Source organism: Strongylocentrotus purpuratus, unplaced genomic scaffold, assembly GCF_000002235.5.
Source record: "Strongylocentrotus purpuratus isolate Spur 01 unplaced genomic scaffold, Spur_5.0 spur5_scaffold_6, whole genome shotgun sequence".
Lineage (NCBI taxonomy): Eukaryota > Metazoa > Echinodermata > Echinoidea > Camarodonta > Strongylocentrotidae > Strongylocentrotus > Strongylocentrotus purpuratus.
Genome location: NW_022145612.1, coordinates 13135141 through 13154521, shown reverse-complemented (window position 1 = coordinate 13154521; position 19381 = coordinate 13135141). Strand labels below are relative to the sequence as shown.

General features: G+C 37.7%; 3 protein-coding genes across 3 annotated transcripts; 1 reads left to right on the top strand and 2 right to left on the bottom strand.

The window, feature by feature from the left end:
• Positions 1 to 3545: 3545 nt before the first annotated feature.
• On the bottom strand, positions 3546 to 6384 carry LOC575627 (collagen alpha-1(I) chain). The gene is made up of 4 exons (XM_011683860.2): positions 6302 to 6384; positions 5822 to 5902; positions 4146 to 5240; positions 3546 to 3581 (listed from the first exon to the last, which is right to left on the bottom strand). The coding sequence occupies exons 2-4, from the start codon at positions 5886 to 5888 to the stop codon at positions 3574 to 3576; spliced, it is 1170 nt and encodes a 389-aa protein (XP_011682162.2). The 5' UTR covers positions 5889 to 5902; positions 6302 to 6384; the 3' UTR covers positions 3546 to 3573.
• Positions 6385 to 10602: 4218 nt separating this feature from the next.
• On the bottom strand, positions 10603 to 15341 carry LOC105446715 (translation initiation factor IF-2-like). Its single transcript, XM_030973102.1, has 4 exons — positions 14840 to 15341; positions 12061 to 12282; positions 11566 to 11721; positions 10603 to 11102 (listed from the first exon to the last, which is right to left on the bottom strand). Exons 1-4 carry the CDS (start codon positions 15339 to 15341, stop codon positions 10603 to 10605), a joined length of 1380 nt encoding a protein of 459 aa, XP_030828962.1.
• Positions 15342 to 16640, top strand: LOC115919410 (cell wall integrity and stress response component 4-like). The gene is made up of 2 exons (XM_030973100.1): positions 15342 to 15391; positions 16118 to 16640. Exons 1-2 carry the CDS (start codon positions 15342 to 15344, stop codon positions 16638 to 16640), a joined length of 573 nt encoding a protein of 190 aa, XP_030828960.1.
• Positions 16641 to 19381: the final 2741 nt, after the last annotated feature.

Here is a 19381-nt window from a genome sequence, read left to right as displayed (position 1 = left end):
TATGTGGCTTAACCGTGTTACGACGGGGATTACCCTTTTTCAGTAGGGCTACTTACTTTCACTTGAATTGATACAAAGACAATAAGGTGGAAGTTAATGAAGTCCACTAATCCTCGATCCTTTCAAAACGACCTATATCCTGGGTGTTTTGTCTCTGCTTCTACATGCTGAGATAAGATGTCATGTATGGTTTTGTATTAACTTATAAAGATAAACCATTTTTCAAAAATCTAATCCGTTTTTTGGTGTTGAAAACAGAATTTAAATCTCAATATTGTAAAATTAAAAAAACATCTCTCTTTCTGAACAGCGTGTATGAACTATAGTCGCGAGTGCATAGTTAAATGATACATAATACACTGTTGGTAATAATTGGCGAGTGTTTGTTTTGAGTGACTGCTAAAGCATGTGTATGCTACTATGCTCATCAACTAGGGGACCTTCTTCCTTAAGTCATAACTGACAGTAATGAGGATTAATGCCTCACAAAAGGGCACTTATACAGTATAGCTGATCGATACGGTTTTGATCCTAGGGCCTCACAGTTACGAGGACATTGCTTTGCTACTGGATCATGAATGTACGTATATAGCGGGGGCTAGGGTAGGGGGCAGCCCCTACAACTAACACAAAACAAAGAAAATACAATAATCTTTAAATAGTTCATTGCATTTTCCCCCGGTCCCCAACAGGAGAAAATTCTGTATACTGCCAAGCATTATGGTTTAAGGCATGGCCACACAGAGGATTTTTTTACCCTAGCCCCCGCTGTGTTCAATCATGATTCTGTGGCAAAGCAATAGCCCATAACTTTAAGATCAAAACTGTGTCGATGTGTTATATTAGTGCCCTTTTGTGAGGCATTAATTCTCATTACTGTCAGTTATGACGTAAGGACGTAGGTCCCCTAGTTGATGATCATAGTAGCATACACATGCCTCAGCAGTCACGCAAAACAAACACTCGCCAATTATTATTCAATAAAACCTGAGAATGTATACTTTCATTTCGATCTATTAGGAATAAGTCATTGTCAAAATCATTCCATAAATTGGGGTAAAAAAAAAAACTATTCCACCCTTATCACCAATAGTGTTTATATTACATAAATATTTAGAAAAATATCTTATCTGTCTTGTGAAAAAGAGGGAGAATTACGGTTTTAGTTTTCGATAGGTTCCGGGTTCTAAACTATTTCGTTTTCCAGCCTTTCACCATAGTTTTGTTAAATGCATATCTGACTGGACAATAACAAATATGATTAAATAACGATTAATGATTCCCACCATGAAACCACTCAACTGAATTTTGTAAAGACATATAAAACTATCTATCCAATATGAAATAAAATTCAGATTATAGAATACAATTCTTTGGAAATTTCTCCTCTTTAATAATGATGACATTTGTGATTTCATTGCTAATGACACCGCTCGAAGTTAGAAAGGGAGGGAAGAGAGAGAGAGAGAGAGAGAGAGAGAGAGCAATGTTTTTTTTAAAGGAATTGCGGCGTTTGGCTAGTTAATGATATGATGACATATTTAATGAATATGCAAATTATTGGATTGGAATATGTTAATTTTAAGGGATGACGTGTTGTCAGATAATCGAGCTAATGAACCACGAATCAAAGGTAACAAATCGTCCGATTTCGTTTTGATTGTTGAATGTATTAATTTAATTATAAGTTTTTGTAGGGGATAATGTAAGCTAAATGCCCCGACCCAACATATTGGGTGCTTGTCCGGGAGTCGAACCCGTGACCTCATACACAAGCTCTCTCTCTCTTTACTCACTCTTACCATGGACATGCTCTTACACCCTTATATTTTTTCCATCCTTCTTTTTCTTTTCACTTCCCTCCTTTCCCATTGTTTATTTTCACATCTCACTCTCTTCAACTTCTTTGCCTCTACCGCTCTCTATGTTCAATCCCTTCTGTCCAACGCCCCTCATTCTCGCTGTTTATATACATTCCTCTCTTTCCATTGCCCGTGTAGTATTTTTAAGTTATTTCTTTATGATGATGCCCTTTCAAATTGCGGTAAATGGCCAAAAGCAGAACACACGCATTTCACTTAATTTGTGGACCATTGCAAATATATACAGTAAAAACACAAGAGGAAAACAGTTAAATTCAGAAGAAAAATTAGCTATTTAATGGGGATGAAGCATAGCCATCAATTGAAATAAATAAATAAATACAAACAAAAGTACTAACAAAGGATAAATGTTAAATATATTAAATGATGTAACCAAAACTAGACATATTGAGAAAATATTGAGCTTACTATGCAAAACTAATATTTGAACACAGTTTTCTTCTTCCAAATCCATACTGTATTAAGCCCAAATGCCGATTACGAGTCTTCATGATATGTCATAATCGATCATGACTTCAGAGACGTTAATCCAACATTAGTAAACCTAAAACATACATGGAACTGATAAAAGGGAACCTCTCTTTAAATTCAGTTGACTATATATGTATAATTGTGTATATGTATTTCCTTTTTAAGACAACACATTTCTTTTAATTTATTAAAACAGAATCAGGAGGTAAACAAATTATACATGTCGATAAATAATTTATATAGGAATCATATTCGTTTCTGTATTCCACGAAAATATATCAATTACAGCGTTATTTGGCCTAAAATATTGTTACCTGAGATAATTAAACAAAACAAAACAAATGACTAAATACGAAAAATGAAAATGAAGATAAAAGTATTAAATAGTATATTAAAGACAAATGTCACAATCATATCAGCAGTAACAATCCCATCATTCGGAGGGCAGCCTGGAAAATAAAATAAAAACAAAATAATTACATCTTGAAATAGGATCTGGACAACAAAGCATAACTAATAAAGTGGTCAAATCTAAGAGTTGACTTTTTCATGCTTTAACATATTTTTTCTTATTCGTTTAAATGAAAGGAATAATTAACTGTATTATCATACTTGTCTATTTGTAAGTGATTTTATTTACGCGCCGATTCTATATATAATCAGTATTGACACAATCCATTACAAGAAAATAGAACAGGGACCAATTTCCACTTCCGCAATATAATATTGTTTTAATGTAATCAAACGTAATGCATCAATCTTTCTTAACTGCCATGATACAAATTATTTCATGCACCTGTTATGAATAACTGTATTTCTATAGTCAGAATGCGAATTGCATACATTAATTTTTGTTGGGTAGGACAAAGAATATGGATTGTCCTACCTAGCAACACATAATGCATGTATATGCAATCTGCATCCTGACTATTGAAGTACAATTATTTGTAACAGGTGAATGAAACAGTTTGTAGCGAGGCACTTGACAAAGATTTGTGCAATACATTTGGTTGCATTACGACAATTGCCTATTTGTATGTAGCTTTTTTTGCTGTAAATCGATTTCCGACGTCTCTAAATTAGTCAAATACGTAATAAAATACAATAAATATTTGTTTTGCGGGTTCAACTTATTGATGATAGACGAAATATGCTATGAAGTGTTTACTTACTCATAAATAAAGTGTTTTCCTTTGTTCTAATACAGTGTTGGAATCGCCTAGTCATCTGCATAAAAAAAAATGCATAAAAAAGAAAATTAGAAATATATACATAATATTGTCTTGGAAGCATTGTATTAAAATTGTGGGCTCTGATTAAAAAGGGTCTAGATACATGTAAATGACAAAAATGTGTCGAGCACAAAAAGAGAGTGAGAGAAATAGAAGGGAGAGAGAGAGGGATAGAGAGAGAGAGAGAGATGGATAGAGAGAGAGAGAGAGAGAGAGAGAGAGAGAGAGAAAGGGGTGGTGGGGGGGATATAAGGGGGAGAGAGAAAAGTACTAAACTTTGGAAATTTCTAAAATATGATTTTTTTTGTTGAAGTTATCCCCCCCCCCAACAAAAAAAAGGAAAAGAGGATAGTTATATCAATAATAAGAATGATTATTATAATGATAATATATATAATGATGATAATAATATGAATGATGAAAATGATAATAATAACAATGGATCGTAAGCGGTCGTCTGGTTAAATGATTCAGATTAAGCATCCTTATTCTTTCTTCAATGATAGATTTTGGGTGAGTAATTTTCTTAATAATAATATATAGGCCCAAAAAAACTAACCATTGTCATTGGCACCATAAGATGTACACGTATTGCCAGGGGCATTCTGAGTGCAGCCAGTTGTACCATAGCTGCCACCTGGAGCACGGGGGGCTGCCTGGGCTACACCAGGGGCTCTTGGTAAAGCTGGAGCAGCACGACCGAATGTAGGAGTGTAAGGGCGACGTGGCGTATTGGGAACATATGGGCCAGAAGGTGCTCGAGGAGGTCCACCTGGACGAGAAACACCAGGTACATTAGGACCACGCTGGAAAACACCTGGTCCGTTTGGGGCACCGGCAACACCGGGCCCACTTGGAGCACCAGATACTCCACCAGTAGTGCCAGTCCCTGCATCAGCACCATTAACACCATCGGCACCTTCTGTTTCCTCTTCACCATCTATTCCGTCACTACCGTCGTAATCGTAGCCCTCCTCGCTGCTCTCGCTGTCATCTCCATCACTACCAGAGACATCTGTACTAGCTTCTGCACCTTCACCGCCAGCACCGTCTCCACCGTCAGCGAAAACACCGAAGGCACCAGCTGCTGGAGCGCTTGGAGCGTATCCAACTCCTGGCGCAGATGGAGCAAATTGTCGAGGAGCTGGTGGTGCAAATCCTGGGGGTGCAAATCCGGGAGCCGCACGTCGTGGGGGTAATGGGGCATACCCAGGAGCCCTAGGTGCTGGTGGTGGAGGTGCGTAACCAGGTGCTCCGGGTGCTCCAGGTGATGGTGCATAGCCAGGGATATTGTGCTCAGAACCTGACGATCCTCCAGCGTATCTTTGATCCGGGTTGTGTGGTGTAGGAGCATTTGGAGCTGGTGCAAATCCTGGCGCCCGGGGTGGTGCAGCAGGGGCCCTAGGAGCCGGTCGCGGAACTGGACCTCTCGCTGGAGGATAAGGTGCGGGAGCTCTGGCGGGAGGGTTGTAGCCTGGTCGACTCGGTGCTTGAGGGGCACGACCAGACGAGCGGCAGTACTCGTAGTTGGTAACCCTTATATTCTGTTGAGTATAAGCATCTTCTTCTTCTAAGTCACATTTATCGTTGTACAATTTGCCATTTGAGCCACAAACAGGTCCCGAGACACCCCTGTCACATGAGTCCCTTGGTGCTACAAATGAGAGAATGGAAGAAAGATGAAAAGTTAGAGTTCACAAATTCGTGAATAACACATTCTTTACATGTCGATCAATACATTGTTCTTTTGATCGAAAGCAAACCCTGACTATTTGAAAGATAAATCAATCTGAATAGATGGGAACCAAGACAAATCTACTTCATCCAACATAATCATCCATTTCATTGCCGCCTTTAGTTTAGATAAATAGATGTCGATTTGTATAGAGTATGTGTTTGGTACAAGCATCGAAGTGGAAATGTTCGTGACATGCGAGAGCAAGTGTGCGTATGCAAGAATCGACATCTGTGAAATAGGGTCTGTCATGTTTGCAGTCAAATTTGGCCTAGAAATTAGCTTTAAATATATGCTTTTTATCAGGGAAAGTTGGTAATTGATTTGCACATATCTCCAATGGTTTTAAAGCAAGAGGACTGTGGCCTGTGAATATCAAAAACTCTATTTTATAATTTTGTTTTCGCAAATGTAGTTTATACCCAGAAAAAAAAACATAGGCTCACTGGTCAATAGTGAATGAAAATACTACAGAAGAATTGTAGTACTTAAATACTTACATCTAGGTGCTGCTAGGGACGCCGAGAACACCAACATTAAAATAACCGCGCTCCTTAGAATATTCATCGTTTTAGTTTTACCTGGAGAAAAAGAAAGAAAAATCTCATCTGAATAAATATGTAATTTTACAAAATCTTTAATAAAGAAAACTCATTTGTAGCCAATTATTTACAAACGATCAAATATGATGAAGATTGTGCTTTAAAAAATGTTTCCTTCTCTTTCAGTGATTTCAGATAGAGTTTACAAATGAAAGAAAAAATATTGTTCTTGATTAGAAATTCATTTTAATGATAAATAATTAAACACAGTTAATAGACCTAGACTAATTTATGATTAAAACTATTTCATTAAAAAGAAGAAGATATTATTGCTATGTTAATTAAGTTGAAAATACCCAATACTGCGACAAACTAATTTGCGACATTTCTCTTTCAAAGCAATATATTTCTACATAAAATGAATAGTTAAAAACTTACCAAGTAAACAGTGTCAGTTTGTAAATCCTCTATCTCTGCTGAAATGTCTGAAGATCCAATTGATGCTGCATCACTCTCAGCACCCTCTATTTATACAGTTTTGAGATTTGGTTAAGTAGGGCATAAAACATAGGCCTACCAGAGATGACACACTGATGTGAAACTTTGTACAAACAATACAAAAAGAAAAACAAAACAGGATTAATTCAGAAAGATACTCTACGGATATTGCATGGAATAATCGAACTTGCTCTATATCGGACAGTAGCAACATCCGCTGTTAAATCATAATCCATGGTCACATCAGAGCTGAAAAGATAACCATTATCCAGGATACTCTGTTGAATGTCGCAGAAAAAGATCAATATGATTTGAATATATTATAGTCATACAATAGAGAATTCTTGTCTTTGCTCCACTTTTTGTTATTTCCCCCTTTTTGATAGCATCTCTATTATGACCGATTATAACATGAAAAATAAAAAATATGAACGGATAATCGGAGTCAGAGCATGAGTCACAGATTAAAAGGAAGAAAAACAATTTTCGAAAGGCTTATACGATCTAGAGATTTTTAAGTACTGTAATATAGTTCATTGCTACGTATTACATCTATACATGACGATCACTTATCCGTACAGTAGCAAAAGCCCATGACCTAATTCTTATGTCAACATATGCTACTTTGAATCACCGTTTTCATTGGTCTCTTGTGACGTGACGTAATCCACTTTTCGACCCAGTGCGTTCGAAATTCTCATTCATTTACACACCCTTTGACAGAAAATTCGTTTTGATTTCTTACCCCCATATTCAAATTCCATACTTTGCGCTGAATAAATACAGATTTCTTATTATCTTATCATTATTATTATAATTATGATTATTATTATTAATATTATCATTATCATTATTATCATTATTATTATCATTTGTATGATTATACTTATTCATTTCATTCCCGTTTTCATTATACTCTCTCGCATCTGTTTCTGTCTCCTCCCCTTTCAGTCTCTTCGTGCTTGTCTGTTTCTTTCTTTCTATCTCTCTCTCTCTCACTCTCTTTCTAGTATTTGCCCTTGCCCTTTGTCTTTTTAATTTTTCTTCACTTTACCTACTGAAATTTATTTTCACATTTTCAAATGCTCTATAAATGACACTCTTCGATTAATTATTTGCATAGTTATTTACATATTTATTAACCAATAAAAAAAGAAATAACTTATACATTCACGCTACATATATTATGTATATACTTTCTCTCATCAAACATAAATGTAAATGGAAATTAACGATTTGTTTTTCTTTCTATGAGGTAGGCTTAAGAACACATTATTCCTGAGAAATTTTAACGAAAATATTCAGAGGTAGCTCATACATTTGGACTATAAATAAAACATGCTGTTCAAACATAAAAGGTCGATGATACGGTAAGGGATATAGATAATTGCGCACTTTCTCTAATATTCTAACCGTGATAGAGGAAGAGGGGGGGGGGGGGGCGAAATCCCCTTCTTAGACAATAAATACGTGTAACTTTGCTGGCAACTTGCCGATATGCTAACCCAAGTTACCCTAAAGATTCATTCACAAATTTTTCACAAATATTCATTCACGTTGACTGCATGAATATGTAGGCAAAGGCGTACAGACAGAATTTCGTCTTTCTTGCTTTTGTTTCTTGCCGAATAGCAACATTCCAGCTTATATAGTTTGTAGAAAACTAATGAAATACAAATGTACTACATTCAAACTGTTTGCCGTAATAAATGAGCGTACACCACATAATTGCTAACATCGAATTCTGATTATTACTTCTTGTCTTTTGAAAGGCATCAGTTCATATATAATAAATAAATAAAAAGTGTTATCTTTGAAATAATTATCAAATCTTCCTAACAAGGTCCGTTTTTAAGTTGTTTAAGACGATTATCTCTCCTGGTACATGCAGAATAACGTAGGTCACAAGAACTTCTGTATGTTTGTCCGTCTGTCCCACACACTTGCATAGGCTGAGCGATGAACAAACGTGGACAGATTTCGCAGGGCTGCCCATTGATGTCTCCTGCATGGACAACGAACCAAGTTCAGATAAACAAATAAGTAAGTTGCATATTATGGTTGTAAAAAGAGGATTTTAAATAATGTTAATTTCTTTTATGTTCATTTAACACATGTTGTACTTCAACGGATGTTACGCAGCGGCACTGTAAACTTGATTGCCTACAGACAAGGAAAATGCACTATCATTAAAAAAAAAGCTGGAGCTTAGTCAATTGCAGATCTACTTGATTGTTTATTCTTCCGCAGTGCTATTGTAGGCATGGGTGTCGATCCCGGGGGGGATGGGGGGGGGGGGGATATATCCCCCCCCAATATTTCAGGTGGGGGGGATGGCCTGTACAATCATCCCCCCCCCCCCAATAATTCACCATCAAAAAATAAAAAAAATTAAGAGAAAAATTAAGGATGAGAGCCCTATGAGAGTAGTTAATGGTTATTACTCGCAGGATGACCATCAATAAACACATTTTGCTATCTCATTTTCATAATACATACATATATACGAATTAAATAAGACAACCGTATATGAGACAAGAATAAATTGAATTCTCGCTCATACGGCTTCATCAGGAATTGATGAATTTATTCAATTTGTTCAATCATAGAAATGCAGTGCGCCAAATGACGCAGCGTCAAAAAGCAACGAGCTAAATGTTAAGCGCGAAGCGCAAAAGTAGCAATCTGCAATGCACATCAGACAATCCTGGACAGTTAATACATAGATGAACTCTGTGACGATTTCGTGATGAGATCGAAGACAAGGAGAAAGATTTTCGGACATTAGTATGACTTATAAAATAGTTCTCTAGATGTTATGTTGTTTCCGTTCACCCTTTTTAAAATTCACGTCATTATATCTATATTTTTTTCACTCATTTTATTTCCTGATATTTCCTAAAAGATTTTTCATTTTTGGAGAAAGATTATTATGTCACAACTTATTTCTAACAAAAATTATTTTCAGTGGGGAAACTGAATTCAGACAAGGATTAAAATAGAGAACAGTACAACGAATCGTCTTCTTTCTCTAATAATTCAGTGAAAAGGGCAAATCTGTTAGGGGGCAACTGAATTCAGACATGGATGAGCGTAATAATCAAATGAAACGTCAAAGTACACGATACAACGAAGCGTCTTCTTTAACGAATAATTTAATGAAACGTGAAAGCTTCCGCGCTAAGCGCGGAATGGGCGAAAATGAATACAGACAAGGATTAAGAGTAATAATTTATTAAAACGTTAAAGCTTCCGCGCTTCGCGCGGTAGGGGGGAAACTGAGTTCATGAAGGACACGATACAACAAATCGTCTTCTTTCACTAATGTGAAAGCTTCCGCGCTTCGCGCAGGAATGGGCGAAAATGAATTCAGACAAGGATTAAGAGTCGAGAATGGTACATCGAATCGTCTTCTTTCTTTAATAATCTGATGAAACGTCGGAGCTTTCCCGCTACGCGCGGAGGAAGGGGAACTTGATTCAAACAAGGATTAAGAGTCGAGAACGGTCCAACGAATCGTCTTCTTTCTCTTATAATTTAGTGAAACGTCAAAGCTTCCTTCGCGCGGTAGGGGAGAAACTGAATTCATGAAGGACACGATACAACAAATCGTCTTCTTTCTCTATTGTGAAAGCTTCCGCGCTTCGCTCAGGAATGGGCGAAAATAAATTCAGACAAGGATTAAGAGTCGAGAATGGTACAAAGGATCGTCTTCTTTCTTTAATAATCTAATGAAACGTCAGAAGGGGAAGGGGAACTTGATTCAAACAAGGATTAAGAGTCGAGAACGGTCCAACGAATCGTCTTCTTTCTCTAATAATTTAGTGAAACGTCAAAGCTTCCGCGCTTCGCGGGGTGGAAACTCCCCCTCCCTGCACGCAACTCCCTAGGGACCGCGCTTCGCGTGCTCACTACCGCCCCCTAAAATGAAATCCTGTCTACGCGCTTGGGAGGGGTGCAACTTGCCACACGCTTCTACCTCTTGATTGCTTTGATCCATTGCCGAAAATATTTTGGCACCTTTCATCCCCCCCCCCAACCACGGATACAAAATAATCGACACCCTTGATTGTAGGCCTCATTAAGAAAATAATCTCTCTCGACAACCCTTTCGCGTAATTATAATTATGTACTAAATGTTTACTGGTATTCATTAGTAAAAAAATCAGCACATTTATGATAATACGTGACAGAATATCTGATATACGGTGTTAAAAATGATACAAAATTGTTTCTATTACCTAGGCTAATTTACCATTATCACCAGTTGTAGTATCGCAGCCGTTACTGCTTCCTCCGTTCTCTCCATTTTCATCGCATCCTTTATCTCCACTAGGTGCCTCAGGTTCAGGAGCTGATGGCTTTGGAGGAGCCGGTGCTTTAGGTTCAGGAGCTGGAGCCATTGGAGCTGATGGCTTCGGAGGAGCCGGTGCTTTAGGTTGAGGAGCTTTGGGGACGGCAGGTGAAGAAGCAGGTCTGCGTGGGGGAGGTGATGGGATCTTTGGACGACGAGCTGGAGCACGGGGAGCTGGAGGGGCCGGAGCTCTTGGAATAGCATTGGCGACTCGATGACGTGGAGATTGCGCAGGGGATCCAGCTGGAGCTGCTGCGGGTTTACTACCAGACACGACGTGAAAGTCTATTCCTCCCTCGGCAACTTCTCCGCCATTTCCACCCTGTGATTGTTCCACACCTCCCGGTGAAGAGCTGTCACATTCCTCGCTGCTATCGCTTCCACAACCTGTGTGATGATTTCATAAACTTTGTATTCATTTTTTTATGTACGAAGACGCAAATCCGAATTTCTTTCTTTTTAATTCAAAAGGGAATGTCTTAATCAATTTTTAATTCAGTTGTGATAACATTTTTCAAACTTTAAGTATTGTGATATGATACGTTTTATATATATTAAATTACAGCGCTTTTCTGCACTTAGAGGGCGCTTTTAAATTCCGCTTATCATGGAGTATCCAGATACATGTAATTGCTACTTTACATATGTGTTTATTTTAAAATCATAACAAAAGTTCACAAATATGTATCAAACCTGGTTCAACATTTTCCATTTTCACTTTGTTCCATGATATCAAACTCATTCACATTTCATGAGCCTGTTAGAAATTTCATGAAAACTAAAGCAGACCGGTTATTTCCATTAAATCCATCACTGATAGAGTTAAATAGCGACAGTGTGTACAACTAACCTCCGTATCCTTCTCCTATGCTACCTCCACCGTACCCTCCATCGTAGTCAGCTGTGTCGGCAGTGCCTTCCACCCCATCCACGGCATCGTGAGCGGGAACGGAAGCTGGAGCCGAGGGAGCGAAGGCCGGGAGATCTCTCGCGGGAGGAGCACGGGCTGGATACCCCATGGAAGGAATCACACAAGGAGTGTGGGATGAATAGTGGGAAGACACAGACAGGAGTAAGAAGAGAGAATTTTGCAAACGAAGTAGTTAATAAGTGTATGAGCAAGCCCTAAAACACATAAAATCATTTAAAAGCACAATACTCGTACGACAATATTAACTATAATCAAGCTGAATGAGAAAAGTAAAAGAAGTAAAATATAATATTAATTACAATGATTGTTTTCTTCTGAAGAATATGGTATACGTAGTTCCTGACATTCCGACAATAAATTCACAAATAAGAGATTCATTTCTTTTGGAAATCAGAATAAGACAAAATGGCATACCTTTGGGTGCTCTGGCTGGGGCTCGAGGTCTTGGGGCACGAGGAGATGGTGATGCGGCCTTAGGATATGACACAGGTGCTCGTGGAGCTGGAACAGGCGGAGCAGGCGCTTGTGGCTTAGGAGCAGGAGCAGGAGCTGCAGGGGAACAGGGAGTTGGGTCCGCTCCACATGACCCAGTGGAACCACACTCAGCACCGGTACCCCCGTTGTCATCTCGTTTGACTGTAGACAATGAACATGACAATATCGTACACACATCTACACTGTAATAACCGGAGTAATATTTTAACACCACTTCGAGCACTAACAAAGAGGTTGTCAGCACCACAGAAGTTATAAAAATAATTCCATCGTTTGAAACACCAAAAGAGTTAAACAAAGTAAAAACGAAAACAGTGTTATTAAGACAGCTAAGTTCGATAATGGTGCTGTTTTGATACCCTCGTGGTGTCGACGTATAGACACGATTAAAACTGTGTTAGATTAACAACCTATATTTTGCAGCAAGTTCTCTAAAATGTTTAATAAAGATGCAGCAATAAAACTACACATATGAAAGCTTATCAATTTATATCATAAGCTTTTTATCTATTAAAATTTGATTAATATTTGACTTTTTTTGTTCGAGACAAAAACATTAAGAATGATATGTTTATTGTAAATAATATCATGGACACCGGAATTCCTACCTCTTGGTTCCGCAGATACAAACGATGCTAGCATTAGCACGCCACCAACCTTCAATATGTTCAATATCTGCATCCTGTCTTTACTGTTGATACAAATGAGTAGAATGACCGATTATTTATTAAACGCCAACAGGAGAAGGAGAACAGTTTATTAATTAAAAGTCATCATAAAGAATGAAATACAATGATGAATATTGTATGAATAATGATCTTTATAATGTATACATTAATTAATTAGTCTCTATAATGATACTCCTGTATATTTGTAATGCGATGTCTAACGAATCAAAGTTTTAAAGGTATACCCATAACATTTATTTGATATTATTTTCTACTACTTACCTTTTAGTTCAACAGTCGAGTGTTTCCAGAAACAAAGTTTTTTCTTAATTTTTGGAAAGCTGTGTTTACTATCCAAACTCCTCAAAGATGTCTTCTAAAATTGTAATGTATTCCTTCGCAAGTTCTGAGATATATGCTACATCATGAATTCATGCCCCTTTATATACACATTTTGGAAATAGCCTTTTCAGCCATTCCGACTTTGCTTCTTACAGTCACAATTTAAGAATACGTCACCAGTATTTAATAGGAGGTCACTTCTTTTCTTATAGTATTCTTCTTCTTATTGTTATCACTCATATCGAAATCTTTAAAAAGGTAGTGATTCATCCTTCATTCTGCCATTCTTCATAAACACTGATACCTTGTATTCAGGATATAAAAACTATGTCACGGCTATTCATTTTGAATATTATAAAAATCGGTATCTCTGAGACAACAAGCTATCAGAAAGCAAGATATAACGGAGTACATTACATAAGAAGCTGTATTTAGTTGTAAATGTCACGCCCTTTACCTCATTGTCACTGATGACAGATGTTGGTTTTTATCATTTTTAAGAAGGAGTATGATCAAAAAACAATATATCTGACTCACTGTCAATCTAAGATGGATAAAAAAGTCAAGTATGATATTGAAATGTCAATGTTAGTGTTGTTTACATTTGGGAAACAAATCAAGTGTTCTACTGAGAAACCGCTATAAACTCATATATATTTTCCGTAAAACAAACATTGCTATTATGCCATGCAAATAATAAGCAAGTGTATCCTACAATTGATTTAAGGGTCCACGATAATTCGGTATGTTAATAATAATATAAAGGATTTTCAACTATGGGGACACTGATGACCTTCACAGCGAACACTGGTAAACTAATGTTTGCTTCTGACTTTAATGTTGTGGGCCAGGAAATCGTGCCTCATTGCAATGCTCCCTATTATAGAAAAACGTCATTAATATTCTCACTTAATATTATTATATGTTATGTGAACCCTCTTTAGCTCTTTTTCTCTCATTCTTCTTCCCCTCCTTCTCCCCTTTCTCTCTTTTCATCTCTCATTCCCTTTTCACACACTCTTTCTCGATCCCCTTTCTCCTTTCTCTCCTTCTCTTACCCATCTCTTTCTCTCTCTCTCTCTCTCTCTCTCTTCTTTATTAACCCATTTTCTTCTCATTTGTTACATTATTTGTATTTTGCTCTGATTGGATCGGTATGTCCTTTTATTATAGTGAAAGCGACAACAAAACAAGTCATGTCAGATTTCAAAGCAATTTCATAAAAATATAAACTGTAATGCAGCAAGTCAGATTTCTCAATATTATTTACAAGATATAAGCCTGTGAAGAAAAGGGGCTCGGGGCCCACGAAACCTCCAAATGGACTAATAAAAATGACTTGGATATTTAAAAACCCATCTGAAAATTCGAACTTAATGTTAAGACGCTAATGACCCTGTAGTCAATGCGAATGTGTTAGGATTATGTTAAGAGTATTGATTTTCCCTTATAAGGTTGCATAAAGACAAGGACGTAAACATCATTAAACTACCCAATCATTGGTGATCTAATTTTACTTTAAATTAGATGAGTACTTTAACAGTTTCCAGATTTAACAACCTCGAGTTTAATTCCGCCGTTCATACATGATGCATACTTGAGATCACAAAGACTGGCGTAAGTTCTACCATCTGACCCACAGACTTCACTATTCTGTGAGATTTCAACCGGACATGGTATAGGCTTACATATGAATGCATCAGTTGTATCGCATCCTTCCTCACATACTCCCTCTCCAACACCAACGCCACCTTTATCACCACGGTCTCCACCACCAGCACCGTTACCACCATCACCACCATCTTCACTATCACCAGCAACACCCTTCCCAACATCTTCACTACCACCAGCAACACCCTTCCCACCTTCTTCGCTACCACCAGCAACACCCTTCCCACTGTCTTCACTACCACCAGCAACACCCTTCCCACTGTCTTCACTACCACCAGCAACAGGTTTCTCACCACCACCACCACCGCCTTGTAGAGTGGTCCCTCCGCTTGGAGATTTGGAAGGGAAGACCACAACGGGAACGAATTTGGGAACAAAATGAAGAATTGGGCGATGACTGTCTGATGAAACTTTGTTTGCGCTTTCTTTGACGGAATGGTTGTTCTTCTTTTCACTCCTACTCCGACCTCTCGGCCGACTGCCAGCATTTCCACTTTTCTTTCGAGTACTGCCTCCCATATGACCTGTGCCCTCACCTACAGAGAGGGAGAACAAGTCGTGATACAGGTGTGTTAAACGTTTAACACGGAAGGCAGTATCGTTCAAAAACACACATCCAAACAATCCTTTAATTGAAGTACAAAGACAAATTACATTCGAACGAAAAAGGAATTTAGTGATTCACTTCACTTTATTCATGTCATAAATATTCAAAACAAAATAAATAATAAATAAAGTACAAACAACTCAATAGTAATAAAAGTACAACAAAAATGTAAACTCAAATTAGTGACTTCTTCTAATAAAAGTCTCCCCTAGCTAGCCATGAAATCCATATCGGAAGTGTTTTTTTTTAATAGATAGACAAACATTGAAAACATACACTGTCTACAACAGATTGAAAGCAGAAAGTGGAAGTCTATATTTAAATACATACAATCTAACCGCGATTTGCAGACGAGGATAACTACGGATAAATATTTGTCTTGATATCCTAAAGACAGTATTTTTTTTTAATTAAGGAAATGAAATGCAACCCCAAAATAGCCTAGTAGAGTAGTAGTAGAACTACATTCCTATTTTGATCGAAAAAGGATTGAGAAAAAAACGTTTAAGCGAACTACCGCTACATTTGAATTTCTAAAATAATTTAATACATCATTATATACATCATGATTTTGCTTATCATTTTACACAGTTTAAAAAAATGCGATTCATCATCAATTTATGTATATGGAGGTTTTTAAGGACCATCGTGAGGAATGTAGATTACCGGGCACCTGAAGTGCCACCAGCATCTCCACCACTACCACCAGCATCTCCACCACCATCACCACCTTCGCAACCACCTTCACCACACCCACCGTCTCCTCCTTCACCACCGCATCCTTCTCCTCCTCCTTCACCTCCTTCTCCTCCCTCACCACCTTCACATCCCTCCGCACCTCCAGACTCGCCTTCAGTGCTCTCCTCACTGCTGGAGCTGCTGCTGCTACTACCACCACCGCCACTAACACCTCCCTCTGCACCCCCTCCGTTTGCGTCTCCACCACCACAGCCTCCGTCACCACCTCCATCGCCACCACCACATCCTCCGTCACCACCTCCGTCGCCACCTCCGCCAGCACTGCCATCACCTCTTCCGCACCCGCCTCCGCCGCATCCGCCATCTCCACCACCGTCACCGCCTCCGTCACCTCCTCCATCACCTCCTCCGCACCCGCCTCCGCCGCATCCGCCATCTCTACCACCGTCACCGCCTCCATCACCACATCCGTCGGTTCCGGCATCACACGTGCCTCCACCTCCTCCTCCTAATTAGAAAAAAAAATGTCATTATACAATACACTAAATGAGAATATATCTGACTTTGCCGAGAACTATTCCTCATTGGACACGAGGAGTCACTTCGACTGCGTTTTTAGCTCCGCTAATCAAGCAAACTAGTGCACCAGCCAATACATTCAACGCAATTTTGAACTGTACTTTTTTATCCCAAATTTAGACGGTGTCCCTTTATGATTTCAAAGACAGCGCCAGTCGCTGACGCAGTCAACCGCCAGCAAATTGCAGCTCGTGTGAAACTGTTATGAAAGAGTACGTACTCAACATGTAAACCGTACTACGATTATGCGTGTTATTAATGCCTAAATCACAATAGAGCTACGACCGGTCGCCGACTCCCCATAACCACTGCTAGGTCGTACGCCTAGTGTGACTAGGCTTAAAGCCCGTCTGCACAAGTTTGGCCAGAAGGGATTAGACCTTCCATCGTGGTCACTGACAGGTGGTTATCTCATCAACTCAACTCTCAGTTAACATAAGAAAAAGAGGATCATGGAGGACCAACCGACACCGCTTAGCTATTGTTTTCTATATAGAGGGAGCAAGAAGCTACAAGTACATGTAGTGCAATGGGGCTTAAAAAAGCTGACCATGAAAGATATCCTTTAACATATTGAACAAATAAAATGTACCCATCACAGGAGATATTTATTCACAATTTGAAAATCTGGATATAAAAGTTCATTCAAGTATTTATTCGAAGAAAGGGGAAGGTGACCTAAACAATGTTATTCAATCAAATGTAGAACTCGTTGTTTATCATATTTTAAAAGCAGTAATTAGAATAACATTCAAAAGCAGGTTAAAATGGTACAAGAAAGCATTCCGTGTACATATCTTTGTGTACAAAGGATGTATTACTATCATAAAACAAAGTGACCCTCCAGTTGGCTACGTAACAGTTCGTTATGGATTGGCATCATTGTTAAATACAGTTATCGAACTAAAAAATGAAAACAGATATATCAAAATGGGAAACTTACTCTTTTCTCTTGGGGCTCCTTCAGTTACCCTACATAAGAGGAAGAAGCAGGTCAGTAGAGCCAACCCAGTGAAAGTCTTCATCATGATGGCTTCTGGAAACGGAGAAAGAAAAAAATCAATAGAAAATACATGTAACATCAATGAATGATTACAGGAGAGTTTTTTCAAGTAATCCCAAATTAGATACAATTTACTTGGTTAGTACAATTTCAATATACAAACCTGTAACTTTCTTCAAATTTAACAGCATTTCAAATAATTCAGTCCAAATCACACCAAACTATTTATTCATGTCAGTAAGAATTGAACACAATTGAAATAATTAAAGCAACTATAATAGCAATTATAATAGGAACTAATTAAAGCAGCTAATGGCAACTTATTTGTATTTATTTATTTTATTTATTTTATTTCCAGACAAGATTATAATATACAAAACATCACAAGGTTGACAAATGATATAACATAAACATAATAATATTTAGCACCAGTTGATGCCTGAGGATCACCTAAAAGAATTTAAAAATTCTGTCTGGAGGCTCTCCACAATTATATCATACTTACTGGTTTAAGGCATATAACCAGGAAAGAAAATGTTCCACTGTTCTGTTACTTTCCTGTTCCTTTGATTACTCTGCTCGAGGGAGTGAATGATGCCTTTGACAAATACTCTTCCCTTTATATACTTGATTTCAAACTCCAGGGAAGATGATGCTCATAAATGGTCATCTTCACCCAAACTGGGCGGAAACTACATGTTTCAATTATCTTAGGATAATCTTTAAACAAGAGGAAATTAAAATTCCGATGTCCATGAGCTCATATCGTTTTTTCTCTCTAATGCACTGCCAGTAGGTATATGTCCTATAACCAAAGCACATCAATATGATCATCTCTTGTGGCCGTGATTTTACATGACAGCAACGGTCAAGTGCAGGGCTGAACCGCTGCTTGATTATAAAAGACCGCACCCTTTCCAGAATGATTACATGAAATAACGGCACATCTGTTACTAAATTGCAACATGTGGGAAGATACATGTAGTAACGAATATAAGAATTGATTTACGTCATAGCTGATGGAATAATGTTATCTTTTCTCAGAATTTGACGAATAAAACAAAATTATTAGTCAACCTACACGCGCATGCGCTAAGGGCATGTCGTTTATAAACCAATGATTTTATAATCATTGTTGAATTCATAACTATGTATCCACGCATATATAGAAATATGTGTTCAATATATTTAAAAAAAATCTTTTTTTCACAGTGTTTAAATTGGCAAATTAATAAAAGTCGACACCTCTGTTTAAACACAGAATTTTATAAATATCCTATACGGTGGTATGGAGAAATGGTAACATCTTTAATATTCGAGATCACTGAGCATTAAGATAATTGTAAATCGTCACTGTGATGTAAGGACAGTTTGATTTAATTCATAGACATAATACATAATATAAATATCAGCAGTCTTTACTGAAATATGAACTTAAATTTAAACAAAGCATGGGTTGTTTCATTCGTATTAAGCTTGCAGGTTCAATGCTTTGTTGATTATAATAAAGTTTGATATTGTCAAGAGACCTACACGAATATTTCACCAACAGAATAAGTCTCGAAAAAAATATATCAAGGATTGACATTCTGTCGTAGGACTATAACAGAGCCCTGATCTAACTGACTATACATTGCCCCACTCCAATCCTCCCCTGTCTTATATATCTCC